At 55.1% G+C, this 19,869-nt stretch overlaps 1 protein-coding gene across 1 annotated transcript in view; it reads right to left on the minus strand.

The window, feature by feature from the left end:
* Positions 1-4,520: 4,520 nt before the first annotated feature.
* ARHGAP31 (Rho GTPase activating protein 31) overlaps positions 4,521-19,869 on the minus strand; it is a 72,740-nt gene continuing 57,391 nt past the window's right edge. The window contains exons 7-14 of the mRNA XM_038757848.1: positions 17,028-17,262; positions 13,772-13,896; positions 11,951-12,010; positions 8,665-9,144; positions 6,036-6,235; positions 5,542-5,862; positions 5,098-5,474; positions 4,521-5,060 (exon numbers count right to left, since the gene is read on the minus strand). Of these exons, the coding sequence (XP_038613776.1) occupies positions 4,670-5,060; positions 5,098-5,474; positions 5,542-5,862; positions 6,036-6,235; positions 8,665-9,144; positions 11,951-12,010; positions 13,772-13,896; positions 17,028-17,262 (2,189 nt within the window). The 3' untranslated portion in view covers positions 4,521-4,669. The remainder of the gene's footprint in view (positions 5,061-5,097; positions 5,475-5,541; positions 5,863-6,035; positions 6,236-8,664; positions 9,145-11,950; positions 12,011-13,771; positions 13,897-17,027; positions 17,263-19,869) is intronic.

The following is a 19,869-nucleotide window of genomic DNA, read 5'->3' on the forward strand; positions in this document are numbered from 1 at the left end:
GCTCGGGCGTGGGTTTCGGGGGCGGGGGTCTCCGAGCCGGCCGGTCGGGCGTGTGGGGCGCGGAGCGCCGTGTACTGATAATAATAATGGCATTTATTGAGCGCTTACTATGTGCCAAGCACTGTTCTGAGGGCTGGGGAGGTTACAAGGCGATCAGGTTGTCCCACGGGGGGGCTCCCAGTCTTCATCCCCATTTTACAGATGAGGGAACTGAGGCCCGGAGAAATGAAGTGACTTGCCCAAAGTCACCCAGCTGACAATTGGCGGAGCCGGGGTTTGAACCCATAATAATAATCATGGTGGTATTAAGCGCTTACTATGTGCAAAGCACTGTTGGAAGCGCTGGGGAGGTCACAAGGTGATCAGGTTGTCCCACGGGGGGGCTCACAGTCTTCATCTCCATTTTCCAGATGAGGGAACTGAGGCCTGGAGAAATTGTGAATTGCCCAAAGTCACACAGCTGACAATTGGCGGAGACAGGGTTTGAACCCATGATAATAGTAATGATGGTATTAAGCGCTTAATATGTGCAAAGCACTCTTCTAAGGGCTGGAGAGGTTACAAGGTGATCAGGTTGTCCCACGGGGGGCTCACAGTCTTCATCCCCATTTTCCAGATGAGGGAACTGAGGCCCAGAGAAGTGAAGTGACTCGCCTAAAGTCACCCAGCTGACAATTGGCAGAGCCAGGGTTTGAACCCATAATAATAATAATGATGGTATTAAGCGCTTACTATGTGCAAAGCACCGTTCTAAGCGCTAGGGAGATCACAAGGTGATCAGGTTGTCCCACGGGGGGCTCACAGTCTTCATCTCCATTTTCCAGATGAGGGAACTGAGGCCCAGAGAAGTGAAGTGACTCACCCAAAGTCACACAGCTGACAATTGGTGGAGCCAGGGTTTGAACCCATAATAATAATGATGGTATTGGTTATGTGCTTACTACGTGCAAAGCACTGTTCTAATGGTGGCATTTATTAAGCGCTTACTATGTGCAAAGCACTGTTCTTAGCGCTGGGGAGTCTACAAGGTGATCAGATTGTCCCACGGGGGACTCACAGTCTTAATCCCCATTTTCCAGATGAGGTAACTGAGGCCTAGAGAAGTTAAGTGACTTGCCCAGAGTTACCCAGCTGACAGTTGGCGGAGCCGGGATTTGAACCCATGACCTCTGACTCCAAAGCCCGGGCTCTTTGCACTGAGCCACGCTGCTTCTCTACTGAGCGCTTGGGAGAGGGCGGTGGAACGATAAATGGGGTCATTCCCTGCCCGCCCCGAGTTGATAGTCTAGAGGGGGAGACGGGTGTTGAGCTATTGCCCGGAGCACGGGGGGCACAGGTGACGGGGCGGCGAGGGTCTGATTGGCTCCGTGGAGGTCTCCGGGTGGGCCATGGGGGGAATCCCGGCTCTCCCCCTGGCCTTTGGACCACGGGCCGGTTGCTCGGAAGTCTCTGGGCCTCAGTTTCCCCATCTGTGAAATGGGGACTAGAATGTCCGGGCGAGAGGGCGGCGGAGACCTCACGTCCACGGATGTCTCCAGGTGGGCCGTGGGGGAATCCCGGCTCTCCCCCTGGCCTGTTGGACCGCGGGCCGGTTGCTCGGATGTCTCTGGGCCTCAGTTTCCCCATCTGTGAAATGGGGACTAGAACGTCCGGGCGAGAAGGCGGCGGCGACCTCACATCCGTGGAAGTCTCCGGATGGGCTGTTGGGGAATCCCAGCTCACGTCCGCAGAGGTCTCCGGGTGGGCCGTGGGGGAATCCTGGCTCTCCCCCGGGCCTGTTGGACCGCGGGCCGGTCGCTCGGATGTCTCTGGGCCTCAGTTTCCCCATCTGTGAAATGGGGACTAGAACGTCCGGCCGAGAGGGCTGCAGAGACCTCACGTCCGCGGAAGTCTCCGGATGGGCCGTGGGGGAATCCCAGCTCACATCCGCGGAGGTCTCCGGGTGGGCCGTGGGGGAATCCCGGCTCTCCCCCTGGCCTGTTGGACCGCGGGCCGGTCGCTCGGATGTCTCTGGGCCTCAGTTTCCCCATCTGTGAAACGGGGAATAGAATACCCAGCCGGCGGCCGTGTGTCGGGGCGGGGGACGTGGGCCCGGTATGATTTTTCCGGCATCCACCCGAGCTAGCGCTTAGGAGGTAACGATAATAATAACGGTGGCATTTGTTAAGCGCTTACTACGTGCAAAGCACCGTTCTGAGCGCTGGGGAGGATACAAGGTGATGAGGTTGTCCCACGGGGGGCTCACGGGCTTCATCCCCGTTTTCCAGATGAGGGAACTGAGGCCCGGAGAAGCGAAGCGACTCGCCCAAAGTCACACGGCTAAGTGGCAGAGTTAGGACGCGGTGAGGGAGGGAGCGGCAGGGAACGGCCCCAGCTCGGGGGGCCGCTGGGCCCGAGCCGAACGGTTGCCCACCAGGCCCGGCGATCGGTCTTCGGCGACACCGGGGGCTCGTCCGGCCCGGTCAGACCACCCCCCGGCCACCCGCGACCCTCCGGTCCCTTTCCCATCACCACGACGGCCGCGTTGGCTACACCGTTTATTAGTAGGAGCTACAGAAACGTGGGCCCTTCGTTTCGACGCTACATTATCGCAGATCCGTAATCTACAACGCGCTTTCCCTCCGGACGTCGGGAAGACGGGCGAACGCGTCTGGATTAGTGCAAAGCAGCGGCGGGCGGGCCGTTTCCCGGACGCCCGCTCCCGGCCGACGCTCGGATCCCGAGACCCGGCCGGGCGGGCGGCGGAGATCCGGGGCCCGCTCTAAAGGGTGGGCGTCCGCGTCCCCCGGCTCGACGGTCGGCTCCTCCGGGGCCCCCAGCTCTATCCGACGCTTAGAACAGTGCTCTTGGGAGTCGGGGGAATGGCGTGGGTGCGTTTTGGGAATTTTCCCACGTGCTCGGGCCGGCGCTCCGCACGGTAGACGCTCAGTCTACTCCGCACGGAAGCTCCTTGACGGACGGTGGTGGACACCGCGAAGAGCAGCCGGGAGTCAGAAGCCCGGGCCTTCGATCCAGCTTCAGTCGCTCCTCCGTGCCTCAGTCTCTTCGTCTGTAAAACGGGCGTCCGATGCCTCCGACTTGGGACCCGGATCTCCCCAACGCCTAGGACAGTGCCTGTCGCCTAGTAAGCGCTTAACGAATACCATAGTAATAATACTGGGGGTCGGCAGATCGGGGGCGGAGACGGGGTCTTTTTCGACCCTCCCCTCGCTTAGAAGAGGGAACGTGTCCGCCGCTCTATCGGAGCGCTTAGCGCAGTGCTCCGCACGCAGTAAGCGCTCAATAAATACGATTGAACCAACGAACGAGTGGCTTGGCACCGATGCCAGGCTGGCCGCGTGGGGGTAAGGCCCAGGTGACCGTCGGCGGGAGGGCCGGGGGGTCTCTTCTTCGCTCGAGCCGTGGAAGAACAGCGGGGCCGGGAGAGGGGGGTCTTCACGCCCACCCCCTCCCCCCGTAAGCGCGGTTGGAAACCGAGGGAGTCCAAAGTCCAGTCCACCTGCAGTCGCTCCATAAATACATAGATTATACCCCAAATAACGCAAAATAACACGTTAACAAGCCGAGACGGAGTTTCCGATCAATAGCACGGGCTCCGGCTTGGCAGGTTAATACGGAAAAGATCCCGGGGCCGGGTCAGAGGCGAAAGCGCGAGGCGTCCGAGGGTGACGGGTGGAGCCCGGGCCTGGGGGTCGGAAGGTCGTGGGTTCTAATTCCGGCTACGGTGTAGTCGCCTCGGGCGAGTCGCTTCTCTGGGCCTCGGTTCCCTCGTTTGTAAAACGGGGATGGAGACTGGGAACCCCGCGTGGGGCGGGGATCGGGTCCGGGCCGATCCTTTCGTATCCACCCCGGCGCTTAGGACAGTGCTTCGCACAAAGTGAGCGCTTACGAATGCCGTAGAAAAGGATTTGGCCAAGCGTGAGGCGAGCGCCCCGTCTACCGGGCCCGGAGGACGAGGACCCAGGCACCCGCTTCTCCCCTAATCGGTAGGTCGGCCCCCGGTGCGGGAGACGTGTGCCCGGTGGGGCCCGGTTTGGCTCTCCCAGCGGGAAGGACCCCAGCCCCGCTGGAGGGGTGGGAGACATCATTGACCCCTGACCCGTCTCCCCAGTAGGCCCCGTGGGGAGTCCGGCCTGGCGTCCTTCTGACTCCGAGCGCGGTCAGTCGGCGGCGAGGAGGTGGGCTTCGCCTTGGGGGCCGGCGGGGAGATTTGGGGGGCCGGCGGCCCACCGCCCCCATCACCCCGGGTGACGTTGGATCGGCCCCCGACCCCTCCAAGGAGGCGAGACCCTCCAGGGCTCATCCAAGGGAGGCTTGACGACGCCATCGCGGGGGGCGCGGGTTTGGGGGGGGTTCGCGTCGACTTTTCATCGGTTAAGGTTGGGAGGGAGGCGGGGGAGACCCCTCTCTACTAGGGGGGCGGGGGCCGTGCTGAGCGTTTCAGCACCTCGTCCCCCCCCCGAGGGGAGCGGGCGAGGCCTGCTCGGCCGAAGCGTGCCCTGCCACGTCGGCGGGCCAGGTGAGGCCGACGGGAGGAAGGCCCTCGCCCAGGAGGAAGCCCCCCCGGAGACGGGCGGGCGGGCGGGCCTGGGTCTCTCCGGCCGCCGTCTCGTCCGCGGCGGAAGAGCGGGAACGAGAGCGGCCGCGGGGGTCTCGGGGGGGGCGTCCCCTACTCCGTCTGCCGTCCGCTCCGCCCGTCCAGGATGACCGACTTGCGCTGGGGCTGGTAGAAGCAGCTGGTGGAGGTCTCGAGCCGCTGGCCGTTCTTGGGGATGGTCATCTTGCTCCTCAGGCTGACCCACGGGGCCTCGCCCGGGGCGTCCGCCCCCCGGGGGTCGGCGGCCGGCGGGGGGTCCGTGACGGGGAAAGGAGGGCCCAGCAGGATCAGGCTCCGCGGTCGCCCCGGCCTGGCCCGGAAGAAGGGCGTGGAGCCCCCCGTGGGCCGCTCCATCTTGGAGGAGAGCGGGGCGCCCCCGGGCCTGCCCGCGTCCGACGCCCGCTTCCGACGGAGGACGGGGGCGGCCTGGGGGGCGGCCTCGGGGGGCGCCGGGGCCGAGCCGCTCGGGGCCCCTTCCTCCTCCTCCTCCTCCTCCTCGCCGCCTTCCTCGTCCCCGTGTCGGCCGGGGGGCGCCGGGGGGTCGGGGGCCGGGGGGCAGCGGCCGCGGCACCTCGGTGTACTGGACCTTCGGGGGGACGACGGGCACGGCCCGGGCCCGGCCCATGCGCAGCAGGAAAGAGGTGCGCACGGCCGCCACGCTGACCGGGGCCGAGTTGCGGCGGCCGGGGGCGGCGGGGGAGGCCGTGGCGGGGCCCGCGGCCTCCCCCGGGACCCCCGAGCCCGCGGCCTCGAAGGCGAAGAAGTCGGCGGCGGGGAAGGCCGCGTCCAGGTCGAGGGAGGCCGGCCGGGCCCGGGCGGGCGCGAAGGCCGGGGCCACGCGGCGGGCCTCCGGGCCCGGCCCCTCGCCGTCGGGGGGCTCTCGGGGCCGCGGGACGGGGCCCCCCGCCGGCCCCGCGCCGTCCAGGGAGAGGCTGCGGCCTAGCGGGGGCCGCGGCGGGGGCGGGGGCGGGGGGGTCCTCCGCCAGGGTGGGCGAGTGCAGGGGGCTGGTGACCCACTGCGGCTCCTCCCACGGCTCCTCCAGCTCCAGGCCCTGGGGCCCGCCGTCCGACAGCGCCTCGTCCTCGGGCCCGTCCGCGCCCGGCGGGGCCGGCTCCGGGCTCTCGGCCGGCCGGTCGGGGGTCCGGGGACGGTCCCGCGGCTCCCCCGGGACGGCCGGGGACGGGGACTCCGGGCCCGGGAGCTCCTCGGCCTCGACGATCTTCAGCTCGAGCTGCAGGGCCGGCCACGGGAGGCCGTCTCCGTCCTGGAAGACAGCGGCCGCCCGCCCGTCGGGGGGTCAGGGCGACGGTCTCCGGCCACGCCGGGTGACCTGGGCGGGTCACCTCCCCTCTCTGGGCCCCGGCGGTCACGCGTCCCACCCTCTCCGGGCGGAGATGGCCGTCCCCACCCGTTGGGTGGACTAGGCCGGCTCCTCACCTCTTCGGGGGCAACCGAGGGCTCGGGCTGGGCCAGTTGCCACGCGTCTCCCGCTCCGGCCGGGTCTGGGTCCCTCTCCGGGAGCGGTCCGACGACGACGACACCGTGGTGGCCGCCGGCCTCCGGCTCCCGGCGTTCCTCCTCCTCGGCCGCCGAATCCGGCCGTGCGCCGGCCCCCGTCGTCTCCTCGGGAACCGAAGCTGAGAGGGAGAAGACACAGACACCCAGACACACACACAACACGCACACTCAGTCTGCACGGCCGCAGGCTCCTTGGGCCTTCGTTATCCTCACTGGGATTTGCTAATAATAATAATTTTGGTATCAGTTCGGCGCTTGCACTGTCCTAAGCGCTGGGGAAGATATAAGGTGATCATTTGTCATTCATTCATTCGTATTTATTGAGCGCTTACTGTGTGCAAAGCACCGTTCTAAGCGCCGGGGAAGATATAAGGGGATCATTTGTCATTCATTCAGTCGTATTTATTGAGCGCTTACTGTGTGCAAAGCACCGTTCTAAGCGCCGGGGAGGATGCAAGGGGATCAGGTTGTCCCACGTGAGGCTCACAGTCTTCACCCCCATTTTACAGATGAGGTCACCGAATAATGATAATAATAACGGCATTTATCAAGCGCTTACTATACGCAAAGCGCTGAGAGAAGGTAAGCGACTCTCACAGAGTCACACAGCTGACAAGTGGCGGAGTCGGGATTAGAACCCACGATTTACTACTACTATTTATTTTATTTCGTTCATCTTTTTTGTCGTCCAGTCTCCCCCCTTCTAGACCGTGAGCCCGTCGTTGGGTAGGGACCGTCTCTCGATGTTGCCAACTTGGGCTTCCCGGGCGCTTAGTCCGGTGCTCCGCACCCCTCTCCATCCCCCCATCTTACCTCCCTCCCTTCCCCACAGCACCTGTATATATGTATATATGTTTGTACGTATTTTTTTTACTCTATTTATTTAATTTATTTCTACATATCTATTCTATTTTATTTTGTTAGTATGTTTGGTTTTGTTCTCTGTCTCCCCCTTTTAGACTGTGAGCCCACTGTTGGGTAGGGACTGTCTCTAGATGTTGCCAATTTGTACTTCCCAAGCGCTTAGTACAGTGCTCTGCACATAGTAAGCGCTCAATAAATACGATTGATGATGATAGTAAGCGCTCAATCAATACAGTTGAATGAATCAATTTCCACTGAGCCCCGCCGCCTGGTGACTCGCCCAAGGTCACACCTGCTGAGCGGCAGAGCCGGGATTAGAACCCGGGCCCGGGAGTCGGAAGGCCTCGAATCCCGGCCCCGCCGCCTGCCAGCCGGGTGACCTCGGGCCGGTCGCTTAATGATCGTAACGAGGCCTTCATTAAGCGCTTACTACGTGCGAAGCGCTGTTCTAAGCGCTGGTCCGCCTTCCCCGGGCCTCGGTTCCCTCCGGCGGAGACGGAGGCCGTGAACAGACGGGACGGGGGTGAGAAGCGGTGTGGCTCGATGGAAAGAACCCGGGCTTTGGAGTCAGAGGTCACGGGTTCAAATCCCGGCTCCGCCACTTGTCAGCTGTGTGACTTTGGGCAAGTCACTTCACTTCTCTGGGCCTCAGTGACCTCATCTGTAAAACGGGGATTAAGATTGTGAGTCCCACATGGGACAACTTGATCGCTTTGTATCCCCCCAGCGCTTAGAACAGTGCTTTGCACATAGTAAGCGCCTAACAAACTATTAGAGAAGCAGTGTGGCTCAATGGAAAGAGCCCGGGCTTTGGAGTCGGAGGTCATGGGTTCAAATCCCAGCTCCGCCAATTGTCAGCTGGGTGGCTTTGGGCAAGTCACTTCACTTCTCTGGGCCTCAGTTACCTCATCTGTAAAACGGGGATTAAGATTGTGAGTCCCACATGGGACAACTTGATCGCTTTGTATCCCCCCAGCGCTTAGAACAGTGCTTTGCACATAGTAAGCGCCTAACAAATTATTAGAGAAGCAGTGTGGCTCAATGGACAGAGCCCAGGCTTTGGAGTCGGAGGTCATGGGTTCAAATCCCGGCTCCACCAATTGTCAGCTGTGTGACTTTGGGCAAGTCACTTCACTTCTCTGGGCCTCAGTTACCTCATCTGTAAAACGGGGATTAAGATTGTGAGTCCCACATGGGACAACTTGATCGCTTTGTATCCCCCCCAGCGCTTAGAACAGTGCTTTGCACATAGTAAGCGCCTAACAAACTATTAGAGAAGCAGTGTGGCTCAATGGAAAGAGCCTGGGCTTTGGAGTCGGAGGTCATGGGTTCAAATCCCGGCTCCGCCAATTGTCAGCTGGGTGACTGGGCAAGTCACTTCACTTCTCGGTGCCTCAGTTCCCTCATCTGTAAAACGGGGATTAAGGCTGTGAGCCCCCCGTGGGACAACCTGATCACCTTCAATCAATCAATCAATCAATCAATCGTATTTATTGAGCGCTTACTATGTGCAGAGCACTGTACTAAGCGCTTGGGAAGTACAAATTGGCAACACATAGAGACAGTCCCTACCCAACAGTGGGCTCACAGTCTAAAAGTGTGGGGTCACCTTGTAACCTCCCCAGCGCTTAGAACAGTGCTTGGCCCAGAGTAAGCGCTTAATAAATGCCATCCTCCTCCTTACCCGCGGCCCGGCCGGGCGAGCGGCAAGGCGTGCTGTTGGCGCTGATGACGGCGGACACCCGCAAGGGCACGGACACGGCGAAGGGCTCCGAGATGTCCAGCGCCTGGCGCGGGGGCCGGGGGGACCCCTCGGGCCCGGGGAAGCGGCCCAAACCGGCCTGGGCCTGGGCCTGGGCCTGGGCCTGGGCCTGGGCCTGGGCCGCCCCCTCGCCCGACGTGTAGAACATAGCCAGCATCTTCGGGGGGCCTTGCTCCGGCTCCGGGGGCTGCAGGGCGCGGAACACCTTCAGCTGCTCGGGGGGCGGGCGGCCCGGGGGGCCGGGGCCTTGGCCGGGCCTTCCCTCCGCCGGCCCCCACGCGCCGGCCTCCTCCTCCTCGCCGCCGCTCGGCTCCCCGGGCCCGGCCGGGGGCCGCTTCGTGGCCGGGACGAAGAAGCCTCCGGTCGCCAAGGTCCGCTTCAGGACGCCCTTGGGGTCGTCCCCTGGGGGAGACGCCCCGAGGAGAGAAGAGGGTTAGAGGCTCGCCCTCTCCCCAACCTCGACGCCTCCCCGACTGCGGCCTCCTCTTCTCCCCGCTCCCTTTCTTCATCCCCCTCTCCCGGCCCGCCACCGCTTTCGTCCCCATCCCTCCTTTCTATTCCCGCCCGTCTCCCCCTCTAATAATGATAATAATAATAATAATGGCATTTATTAAGCGCTTACTATGTAAGGCCCTGCTGAGAGCTCACCTCCTCCAGGAGGCCTTCCCAGACTGAGCCCCTTCCTTCCTCTCCCCCTCGCCCCCCCCTCCATCCCCCCATCTTACCTCCTTCCCTTCCCCACAGCACCTGTATATATGGATATATGGTTGTACATATTTATTACTCTATTTATTTATTTATTTTACTTGTACATTTCTATCCTATTTATTTTATTTTGTTGGTATGTTTGGTTCTGTTCTCTGTCTCCCCCTTTTAGACTGTGAGCCCACTGTTGGGTAGGGACTGTCTCTATGTGTTGCCGATTTGTACTTCCCAAGCGCTTAGTACAGTGCTCTGCACATAGTATGCGCTCAATAAATACGATTGATTGATTGATTGATTGCAAAGCACTGTTCTAAGCGCTGGAGAGATTACAAGGTGATCAAGTTGTCCCACGGGGGGCTCACAGTCTTAATCCCCATTTTACAGATGAGGTAACTGAGGCACAGAGAAGCTACGTGACTTGCCCAAAGTCACACAGCTGACAATTGGCGGAGCCGGAATTCGAACCCATGACCTCTGACTCCAAAGCCCAAGCTCTTCCCACTGAGCCATGCTGCTTCTCTAATGTTATAATAATAACATTAATAATAACAATGTTAAGCGCTTACTCCGAGCCTCAGTGACCTCATCCGGAAAATGGGGATGAAGGCTGTCAGCCCCGCGTGGGACAGCTTGATGACCTTGTATCTAGACGGTGAGCCCGCTGTTGGGTAGGGACCGTCTCTATATAATGGCATTTTTATTAAGCGCTTACTATGTGCAAAGCACTGTTCTAAGCGCTGGGGGGATACGAGGTCACGAGGTGGTCCCACGTGGGGCTCACAGTCTTCATCCCCATTTGACAGATGAGGGAACTGAGGCCCAGAGAAGTGAAGCGACTCGCCCCAAGTCACACAGCTGACAAGTGGCAGAGCCGGGATTTGAACCCGTGATCTCTGACTCCAAAGCCCGGGCTCTTTTCAACTGAGCCACGCTGCTTCTCTATATGTTGCCAATTTGGACTTCCCAAGCGCTTAGTACAGTGCTCCGCACACAGTAAGCGCTCAATCAATCAATCAATCAATCGTATTTATTGAGCGCTTACTGTGTGCAGAGCACTGGACTAAGCGCTTGGGAAGTACAATAAATACGATTGATTGATTGATCATCATCATCAATCGTATTTATTGAGCGCTTACTATGTGCGGAGCACTGTACTAAGCGCTTGGGAAGTACAAATTGGCAACATATAGAGACAGTCCCTACCCAACAGTGGGCTCACAGTCTAAAAGGGGAATTGATTGATTGTATCTACGGTGCTCGGCCTATAGCGCTTAACAAATACCACAATAATAATGGTGTTAAGCGCTTACTATGTGCCGAGCACTGCTCTAAGCGCTGGGGAGGTTACAAGGTGATCGGGTTGTCCCACGGTGGGGGGGCTCGCGGTCTTCATCCCCATTTTCCAGATGAGGTCACTGAGGCCCGGAGAAGTGAAGTGACTTGCCCAAAGTCACGCAGCTAGACCGTCAGCTCGCGGTGGGCAGGGAGCCTGTCTGTTTACTGTTCTACTGTCCTCTCCCAAGCGCTCAATACAGCGCTCTGCCCACAGCGCTCAGTAAGTACGATTGATATCCGACAGTGATTCTGTCCCCCTTCCAAGCCTTATCGAAGGCCCGTCTCCTCCCAGAAGCCTTCCCTGACTGCGCCCTCCTTTCCTCTTCTCCCGCTCCCTTCCGCGTCCCCCCAATTTGTTCCCTTTCTTCACCCCCCCCGTCCCAGCCCCCAAACACTCACATCCCTCATTTATTTATTTCCCTTCACGTCTGTCTTCCCTTTTAGACGGGGGAAGCTCCTTGTGGCAGGGAATGTGACTATTTATTGTTCTCTCTGACTCTCCCAGGCGCTTAGTACAGTGCTCTGCACCCAGTAAGCTCACTGAGGGCAGGGAATGTGTTGATTGTTGCGTCGCCCTCTCCCAAGCGCTTAATACAGTGCTCTGCACAGAGTAAGCGCTCAATAAATCAATATGGTTGTTCATATTTATTATGGTTGTACATATTTATTACTCTATTTTACTTGTACATATCTATCCTATTTATTTTATTTTGTTGGTATGTTTGGTTTTGTTCTCTGTCTCCCCCTTCTAGACTGTGAGCCCACTGTTGGGTAGGGACTGTCTCTATGTGTTGCCAATTTGTACTTCCCAAGCGCTTAGTACAGTGCTCTGCACATAGTAAGCGCTCAATAAATACGATTGATGATGATAAATCGATAGGATGAATGAAGCGAGCGCTCAATAGATAGGACTGACTGACTGACCACCCTCAGGGAGTCCAGTATAGCCCGGGCCTCAGCGCAACCTGGCTCGTAAATGGGGGTGCTCGGGGTCGCTAGGCTGACGTGACCCATCGTGGCCTGACCCTTGACCCCTGACCCCTCAGTCAATCAATCGTATTTATTGAGCGCTTACTGTGTGCAGAGCACTGTACTAAGCGCTTGGGAAGTCCAAGTTGGCAACATATAGAGACGGTCCCTACCCAACAGCGGGCTCACAGTCCCTCACCTTCCACGGGCAGAGAGCACAGGGAATCCATGCTCTTCGCAGGCCGGATGGCGGCTTTTTCTGGAAAAGAGAGAGACGATTGCCAAGTTACGAATAACTCTGGGATTATTAGGCGCTTACTAAGTGTCAGGCACCCAACTAAGCACCCGGGGCGGATACGAGCGAGTTGGGTTGGACTTCCCGCCTTTATCCCCATTTTACAGATGAGGGAACCGAGGCCCAGAGAAGCGAAGCAGCGCGGCTGTCCAAGGGGAGGGAGTGACGTCTTTTCTACGCCTAGACTGGTAATAATAATAATAATGGTATTTGTTAAGCGCTTACTATATGCAAAGCACTGTACTAAGTGCTGGGGGGGATACAAGGTGATCAGGTTGTCCCCCATGGGGCTCCCAGTCTTCATCCCCATTTTCCAGATGAGGGAACTGAGGCCCAGAGAATAATAATAATAATAATAATGATGATGGCATTTATTAAGCGCTTACTATATGCAAAGCACTGTACTAAGTGCTGGGGGGTATATAAGGTGATCAGGTTGTCCCGTGGGGGGCTCACAGTCTTTATCCCCATCTTCCAGATGAAGTCACTGAGGCCCAGAGAATAATAATAATAATAATAATAATGATAATGGCATTTATTAAGCGCTTACTATATGCAAAGTACTGTTCTAAGTGCTGGGGGGATACAAGGTGATCAGGTTGTCCCCTGTGGGGATCCCAGTCTTCATCCCCATCTTCCAGATGAATTCACTGAGGCCCAGAGAACAATAATAATAATGATGATGGCATTTATTAAGCGCTTACTTTGTGCAAAGCACTGTTCTAAGCACTGGGGGGATACAAGGTGATCAGGTTGTCCCCTGTGGGGATCCCAGTCTTCATCCCCATCTTCCAGATGAAGTCACTGAGGCCCAGAGAAGAATAATAATAATAATGATGGCATTTATTAAGCGCTTACTATGGGCAAAGCACTGTTCTAAGCGCCGGGGAGGTTACAAGGTGATCAGGTTGTCCCACGGGGGGCTCCCAGTTTTAATCCCCATTTTCCAGGTGAGGTCACTGAGGCCCAGAGAAGTGAAGTGACTCGCCCAAAGTCACCCAGCTGAGAGTTGGTGGAGCGGGATTCGAACCCACGACCTCTGACTCCCCAAGCCCGGGCTCTTTCCCCTGAGCCACGCTGCCCGGGCGGGACAGGGACTGTCGCAGCGTCCTCTCCCGAGCGCTTGATAATAATAATAATAATAATGTTTCCATTTGTTAAGCGCTTACTATGTGCACAGTCTTTTAGACTGTGAGCCCACTGTTGGGTAGGGACTGTCTCTATGTGTTGCCAATTTGTACTTCCCAAGCGCTTAGTCCAGTGCTCTGCACATAGTAAGCGCTCAATAAATACGATTGATTGATCGATCGCAAAGCACTGTTCTAAGCTCTGGGGGGTACAAGGTGATCAGGTTGTCCCACGTGGGGCTCACAGTCTTCACCCCCATTTTACAGATGAGGTCACTGAGGCTCAGAGAAGTTAAGTGACCTGCCCAAGGTCACACAGCAGACAAGTGGCAGAGCCGGAATTCAAACCCATGAACTCTGACTCCAAAGAACGGGCTCTTTCCACTGAGCCACGCTTAGCACTGTGCTCTGCACAGAGCAGGCGCTCCATCGATCAATCGTATTTATTGAGCGCTTACCGGGTGCAGAGCGCTGTACTGAGCGCTTGGGAAGTCCAAGTTGGCAACATATGGAGACGGTCCCGACCCGATAGTGGGCTCACAGGGTAGAAATAGGACCGAATGAATGAAGGAGTGACCGGGGGGCGGCGGGGACTGACCGCTCAGTCTCTGTCCCCTGACGAAGATGCTTCCATTCCGGCTGAGCTTGGTTTTGGCGTCCGGCCCCGACCGGCCCAGGTTAAATATCGATTTCCATTTCTTCGATTTGCTGGACAGCTTCCTCCTGCAAAGGGGCGAAGGCAGAGCGTCCTATCTATTGAGCGCTCACCACGCGCTGGGCACTGTACTAAACACTTGGGAGAGGCCAATACAACCACAAACGGACGCGTTCCCCGCCCACCACGAGCTGACGGTCTAGAGGGGGAGACGGACGTGAATAGAAATAAATATAATGAGGGATGTGGATGTAAAAGCGGGGAGGGGGAATCATCATCATCGTCATCATCATCAACCGTATTTATTGAGCGCTTACTGTGTGCAGAGCACTGTAGTAAGCGCTTGGGAAGTCCAAGTTGGCAACATCTAGAGACGGTCCCTACCCAACAGTGGGCTCGCAGGCTAGAAGGGGGAGACAGAGAACAAAACCAAACATAGTAACAAAATAAAATAAATAGAATAGATATGCACAGGTAAAATAAATAAATAGAGTAATAAATATGTACAAACATATATACAGGTATATATGGGAATGAAGAAAGGGAGAGAGTCCGGGCGACGCGGAAGGGAGCGGGAGAAGAGGAAAGGAGGGCGCAGTCAGGGAAGGCTTCTCGGAGGAGATGGGCCTTCCATAATCAATCAATCAATCAATTGTATTTATTGAGCGCTTACTGTGTGCAGAGCACTGTACTAAGCGCTTGGGAAGTCCAAGTTGGCAACATATAGAGACGGTCCCTACCCAACAGTGGGCTCACGGTCTAGAAGGGGGAGACAGAGAACAAAACCAAGCATAGTAACAAAATAAAATAAATAGAATAGATATGTACAGGTAAAATAAATAAATAAATAGAGTAATAAATATGCACAAACATCATATATACAGGTATATATGGGAATGAAGAAAGGGAGAGAGTCCGGGCGACGCGGAAGGGAGCGGGAGAAGAGGAAAGGAGGGCGCAGTCAGGGAAGGCTTCTCGGAGGAGATGGGCCTTCCATAATCAATCAATCAATCGTATTTATTGAGCGCTTACTGTGTGCAGAGCACTGGACTAAGCGCTTGGGAAGTCCAAGTTGGCAACATATAGAGACGGTCCCTACCCAACAGTGGGCTCGCAGTCTAGAAGGGGGAGACAGAGAACAAAACCAAGCATAGTAACAAAATAAAATAAATAGAATAGATATGTACAGGTAAAATAAATAGAGTAATAAATATGTACAAACATCATATATACAGGTATATATGGGAATGAAGAAAGGGAGAGAGTCCGGGCGACGCGGAAGGGAGCGGGAGAAGAGGAAAGGAGGGCGCAGTCAGGGAAGGCTTCTCGGAGGAGACGGGCCTTCGATAATCAATCAATCAATCGTATTTATTGAGCGCTTACTGTGTGCAGAGCACTGTACTAAGCGCTTGGGAAGTCCAAGTTGGCAACATATAGAGACAGTCCCTACCCAACAGTGGGCTCACAGTCTAGAAGGGGGAGACAGAGAACAAAACCAAACATATTAACAAAACAAAATAAATAGAATAGATATGCACAGGTAAAATAAATAAATAAATAGAGTAATAAATATGTACAAACATTTATACAGGTATATATGGGAATGAAGAAAGGGAGAGAGTCCAGGCGACGCGGAAGGGAGCGGGAGAAGAGGAAAGGAGGGCGCAGTCAGGGAAGGCTTCTTGGAGGAGACGGGCCTTCGATAATCAATCAATCAATCAATCATATTTACTGAGCGCTTACTGTGTGCAGAGCACTGTACTAAGCGCTTGGGAAGTCCAAGTTGGCAACATATAGAGACAGTCCCTACCCAACAGTGGGCTCACAGTCTAAAAGGGGCCTTGAAGGAGGGGAGAGGGATTGTGATAATAATACTATAAAATAATAATTCTCTACTAATTGAGAAGCAGCGTGGCTCTAGTGGGAAGAGCCCGGGCTTGGGAGTGAGAGGTCGTGGGTTCTAATCCCTGCTCTGCCGCTTGTCAGCTGGGGGACTTCGGGCAAGTCGCTTCACTTCTCGGAGCCTCAGTGACCTCATCTGGAAAATGGGGATGAAGACTGTGAGCCCCCCGTGGGGCAACCTGATCACCTTGTATCCTCCCCGGGGCTTAGAACAGTGCTTGGCACATAGTAAGCACTTAACAAATATCATCATTATTATTATGATGGTATTTGTTAAGCACTATGTGCCGAACACTGTAAGTGCTGTGAGCCCCACGTGGGACAACCTGATCACCTTGTATCCCCCCCAGGCTCTTAGAACAGTGCTTCGCACATAGTAAGCGCTTAACAAATGCCATCATCATCATCGTTATTATTATTATCATCATCATCATTATTATTATGGTATTTGTTAAGCGTTATGTGCCGAGCACTGTTCAAAGCGCTGTGAGCCCCACGTGGGACAACCTGGTCACCTTGTATCCCCTCCAGCGCTTAGAACAGTGCTTCGCACATAGTAAGCACTTAACAAATGCCATCATCATCATCATTATTATTATTATCATTATTATTATGGTATTTGTTAAGCGCTATGTGCCGAGCACTGTTCAAAGCGCTGTGAGCCCCACGTGGGACAACCTGATCACCTTGTATCCCCCATAGCGCTTAGAACAGTGCTTCACACATAGTAAGCACTTAACAAATACCACCATTTTAATTATTATTCTTCTTCTAAGCACTGGGGTAGATACAAGGTCACCAAGCTGTCCCACGTGGGGCTCACAGTCTTCATCCCCATTTTACAGATGAGGCAACTGGGGCCTAGAGAAGCGAAGTGCCTCGCCCAAAGTCACATAGCTGACAAGGGGGGGCGGCGGCGGGATTAGAACCCATGACCTCTGACTCCCAAGCCTGGGCTCTCGACACTAAGCCACATTGCTTCTCCTTCTAGACTGTAAGCCCACTGTTGGGTAGGGACCACCTCTATATGTCGCCGACTTGGACTTCCCAAGCGCTTAGTCCAGCGCTCTGCACCCAGTAAGCGCTCAATAAATATGATTGATTGATTGATTGATGCTCCAAGGGAGGACCTCCCGGGCTGGGCGAACCGGAGGCCCAGTGAGAAGGTTAGGGCGCCAGAGGAGCGCTCAGTAAGTGCAACAATGGGATGAAGGAATGAGAGAGGAGAGGTGACGGACTCCTTTCGAGCCGACGGCGGGAAGAGGAGGCCGACGGGCACGCGGGCACGCGGACTGACTTGCTGTCGGGGAAGTCGAGGACGGTGTGGAAGAGGGCGGCGGGAGCGGGGGCCACGGCGATGTCAGGGAGGCTGTTTTCCCGGCGCTCCTTGCGGGCCGGCCGGGCCGAGGCGGAGGCGAGGAGGCCCGTGGGGAGACCGAGGCCGCGGGCCTGGGCCTCCTCCAGGGACACCAGCTTCATCGACGCCGACGACAGCGATGGCAGGGTCAGGCTCTTCACCACCGGACGGTTCTCTGTGCGGGCAATCAATCAATCAATCGTATTTATTCATTCATTCATTCATTCAATCGTATTTATTGAGCGCTTACTGCGTGCAGAGCACTGGACTAATGATAGCATTTATTAAGCGCTTACTACATGCAAAGCGCTGTTCAAAGACTAAGCGCTTGGGAAGTCCGAGTCGGCAACATCTAGAGACGGTCAATCAATCGATCATATTTATTGAGCGCTTACTGTGTGCAGAGCACTGGACTAAGCGCTTGGGAAGTCCAAGTCGGCAACATCTAGGGACGGGCCCTACCCAACAGCGGGCTCACAGGCTAGAACGGGGAGACGGACAACAAAACAGAACGTATTAACAAAATAAAATAAATAGAATAGTAAGTATGTACCCAAGTAAAATTAATAGAGAAATATGTACAAACATATATACATATATACAGGTGCTGTGTGGAGGGGAAGTTCATTCATTCATTCAATCGTATTCATTGAGCGCTTACTGTGTGCAGAGCACTGGACTAAGCGCTTGGGAAGTACAAGTCGGCAACATATAGAGATGGTCACTACCCAACAGCGGGCTCATTCATTCATTCATTCATTCAATTGTATTTATTGAGCGCTTACTGTGTGCAGAGCACTGGACTAAGCGCTTGGGAAGTACAAGTCGGCAACATATAAAGGCGGTCCCTACCCAACAGCGGGCTCATTCATTCATTCATTCAATGGTATTTATTGAGCGCTTACTGTGTGCAGAGCACTGGACTAAGCGCTTGAGAAGTCCAAGTCGGCAACATATAGAGATGGTCCCTACCCAACAGCGGGCTCATTCATTCATTCAATCCTATTTATTAAGCACTTACTGTGTGCAGAGCACTGGACTAAGCGCTTGGAAAGTCCAAGTCGGCAACATATAGAGGCGGTCCCTACCCAACAGTGGGCTCATTCATTCAATCATTCATTCATTCTTTCATTCAATCGTATTTATTGAGCGCTTACTGTGTGCAGAGCACTGGACTAAGCGCTTGGGAAGTCCAAGTCGGCAACATATAGAGGCGGTCCCTACCCAACAGCGGGCTCATTCATTCAATCGTATTTATTGAGCGCTTACTGTGTGCAGAGCACTGTACTAAGCGCTCGGCCCCGCTGCTCGCCATTCAATAGTATTTATTGAGCGCTTACTGTAGCCTGCGCTGGCCTCCCAAATGCTCGGCCCAGCCAGGCCCCAACCTCAGCTGCCACAAACACACACCCGGGCACAAACAGTAACGCCACAAACACACACATACACAGGCCTAATAATATATAATATAATAATATAATATATATGTATATATGTTTGTACATATTTAGTACTTTATTTATTTATTTATTTATTTATTTATTTATTTATTTATTTTACTTGTACATATCTATTCTATTTATTTTATTTTGTTAGTATGTTTGGTTTTGTTCTCCGTCTCTCCCTTTTAGACTGTGAGCCCGCTGTTGGGTAGGGACCGTCCCTAGATGTTGCCAACTCGGACTTCCCAAGCGCTTAGTCCAGTGCTCTGCACACAGTAAGCGCTCAATAAATACGATTGATTGATTAATAACAACTGCTCCCATAATAATCATCATCATCATCCCCGGTGCGCCCTCTGTTACCCCCCAACCCCGTGGCTCAGTGGAAGGAGCCCGGGCTTTGGGGTCAGAGGTCGTGGGTTCAAATCCCGGCTCTGCCACTTGTCAGCTGTGGGACTTTTTGGGCAGGTCACTTCGCTTCTCCCCCTTCTAGACTGTGGGCCCACTGTTGGGTAGGGGCCGTCCCTATATGTTGCCAACTTGGACTTCCCAAGCGCTTAGTCCAGTGCTCTGCACACAGTAAGTGCTCAATAAATACGATTGATTGATTCTCTGGGCCTCAGTTCCCTCATCTGGAAAATGGGGATGAAGATTGTGAGACGGGGGACCACCTTGATTACCTTGTATCCCCCCAGTGCTTGGAACAGTGCTTGGCACATCCTTCTAGACTGTGAGCCCACTGTTGGGTAGGGACCGTCTCTAGATGTTGCCAACTTGGACTTCCCAAGCGCTTAGTACAGTGCTCTGCACACGGTAAGCGCTCAATAAATACGATTGAATGAATGAATTTTGGTATCTGTTGACCCCCGGCCCACATCCTCCCCCTGGCCCGGAATGGCCTCCCTCTGCCCATCCGCCAAGCTCGCTCTCTTCCTCCCTTCAAGGCCCTACTGAGCGCTCACCTCCTCCAGGAGGCCTTCCCACACTCAGCCCCCTCCTTCCTCTCCCCCTCCTCCCTGCCGCCGTACCTCCTCCCCCTCCCCACCTGGATAAATATATGTATAGATGCTTGTATGGATTTATTACTCTATTTATTGATTTTTTTTATTCATACATATTTATTTCACTCTATGTATTTATTTATTTTATCCGTACATATTTATTCTATGTATTTCACTCTGTGTATTTATTTATTTTATCCGTACATATTTATTCTATTTATTTTACTCTATTTATTTATTTATTTTATCCGTCCATATTTATTGTATTTATTTTACTCCATTTATTTATTTTATTCGTACATATTTATTCTATTTATTTTACTCTATTTATTTTATTCG

Source organism: Tachyglossus aculeatus, chromosome 16 (genome assembly GCF_015852505.1).
Source record: "Tachyglossus aculeatus isolate mTacAcu1 chromosome 16, mTacAcu1.pri, whole genome shotgun sequence".
NCBI classification, from domain to species: Eukaryota; Metazoa; Chordata; class Mammalia; order Monotremata; family Tachyglossidae; genus Tachyglossus; species Tachyglossus aculeatus.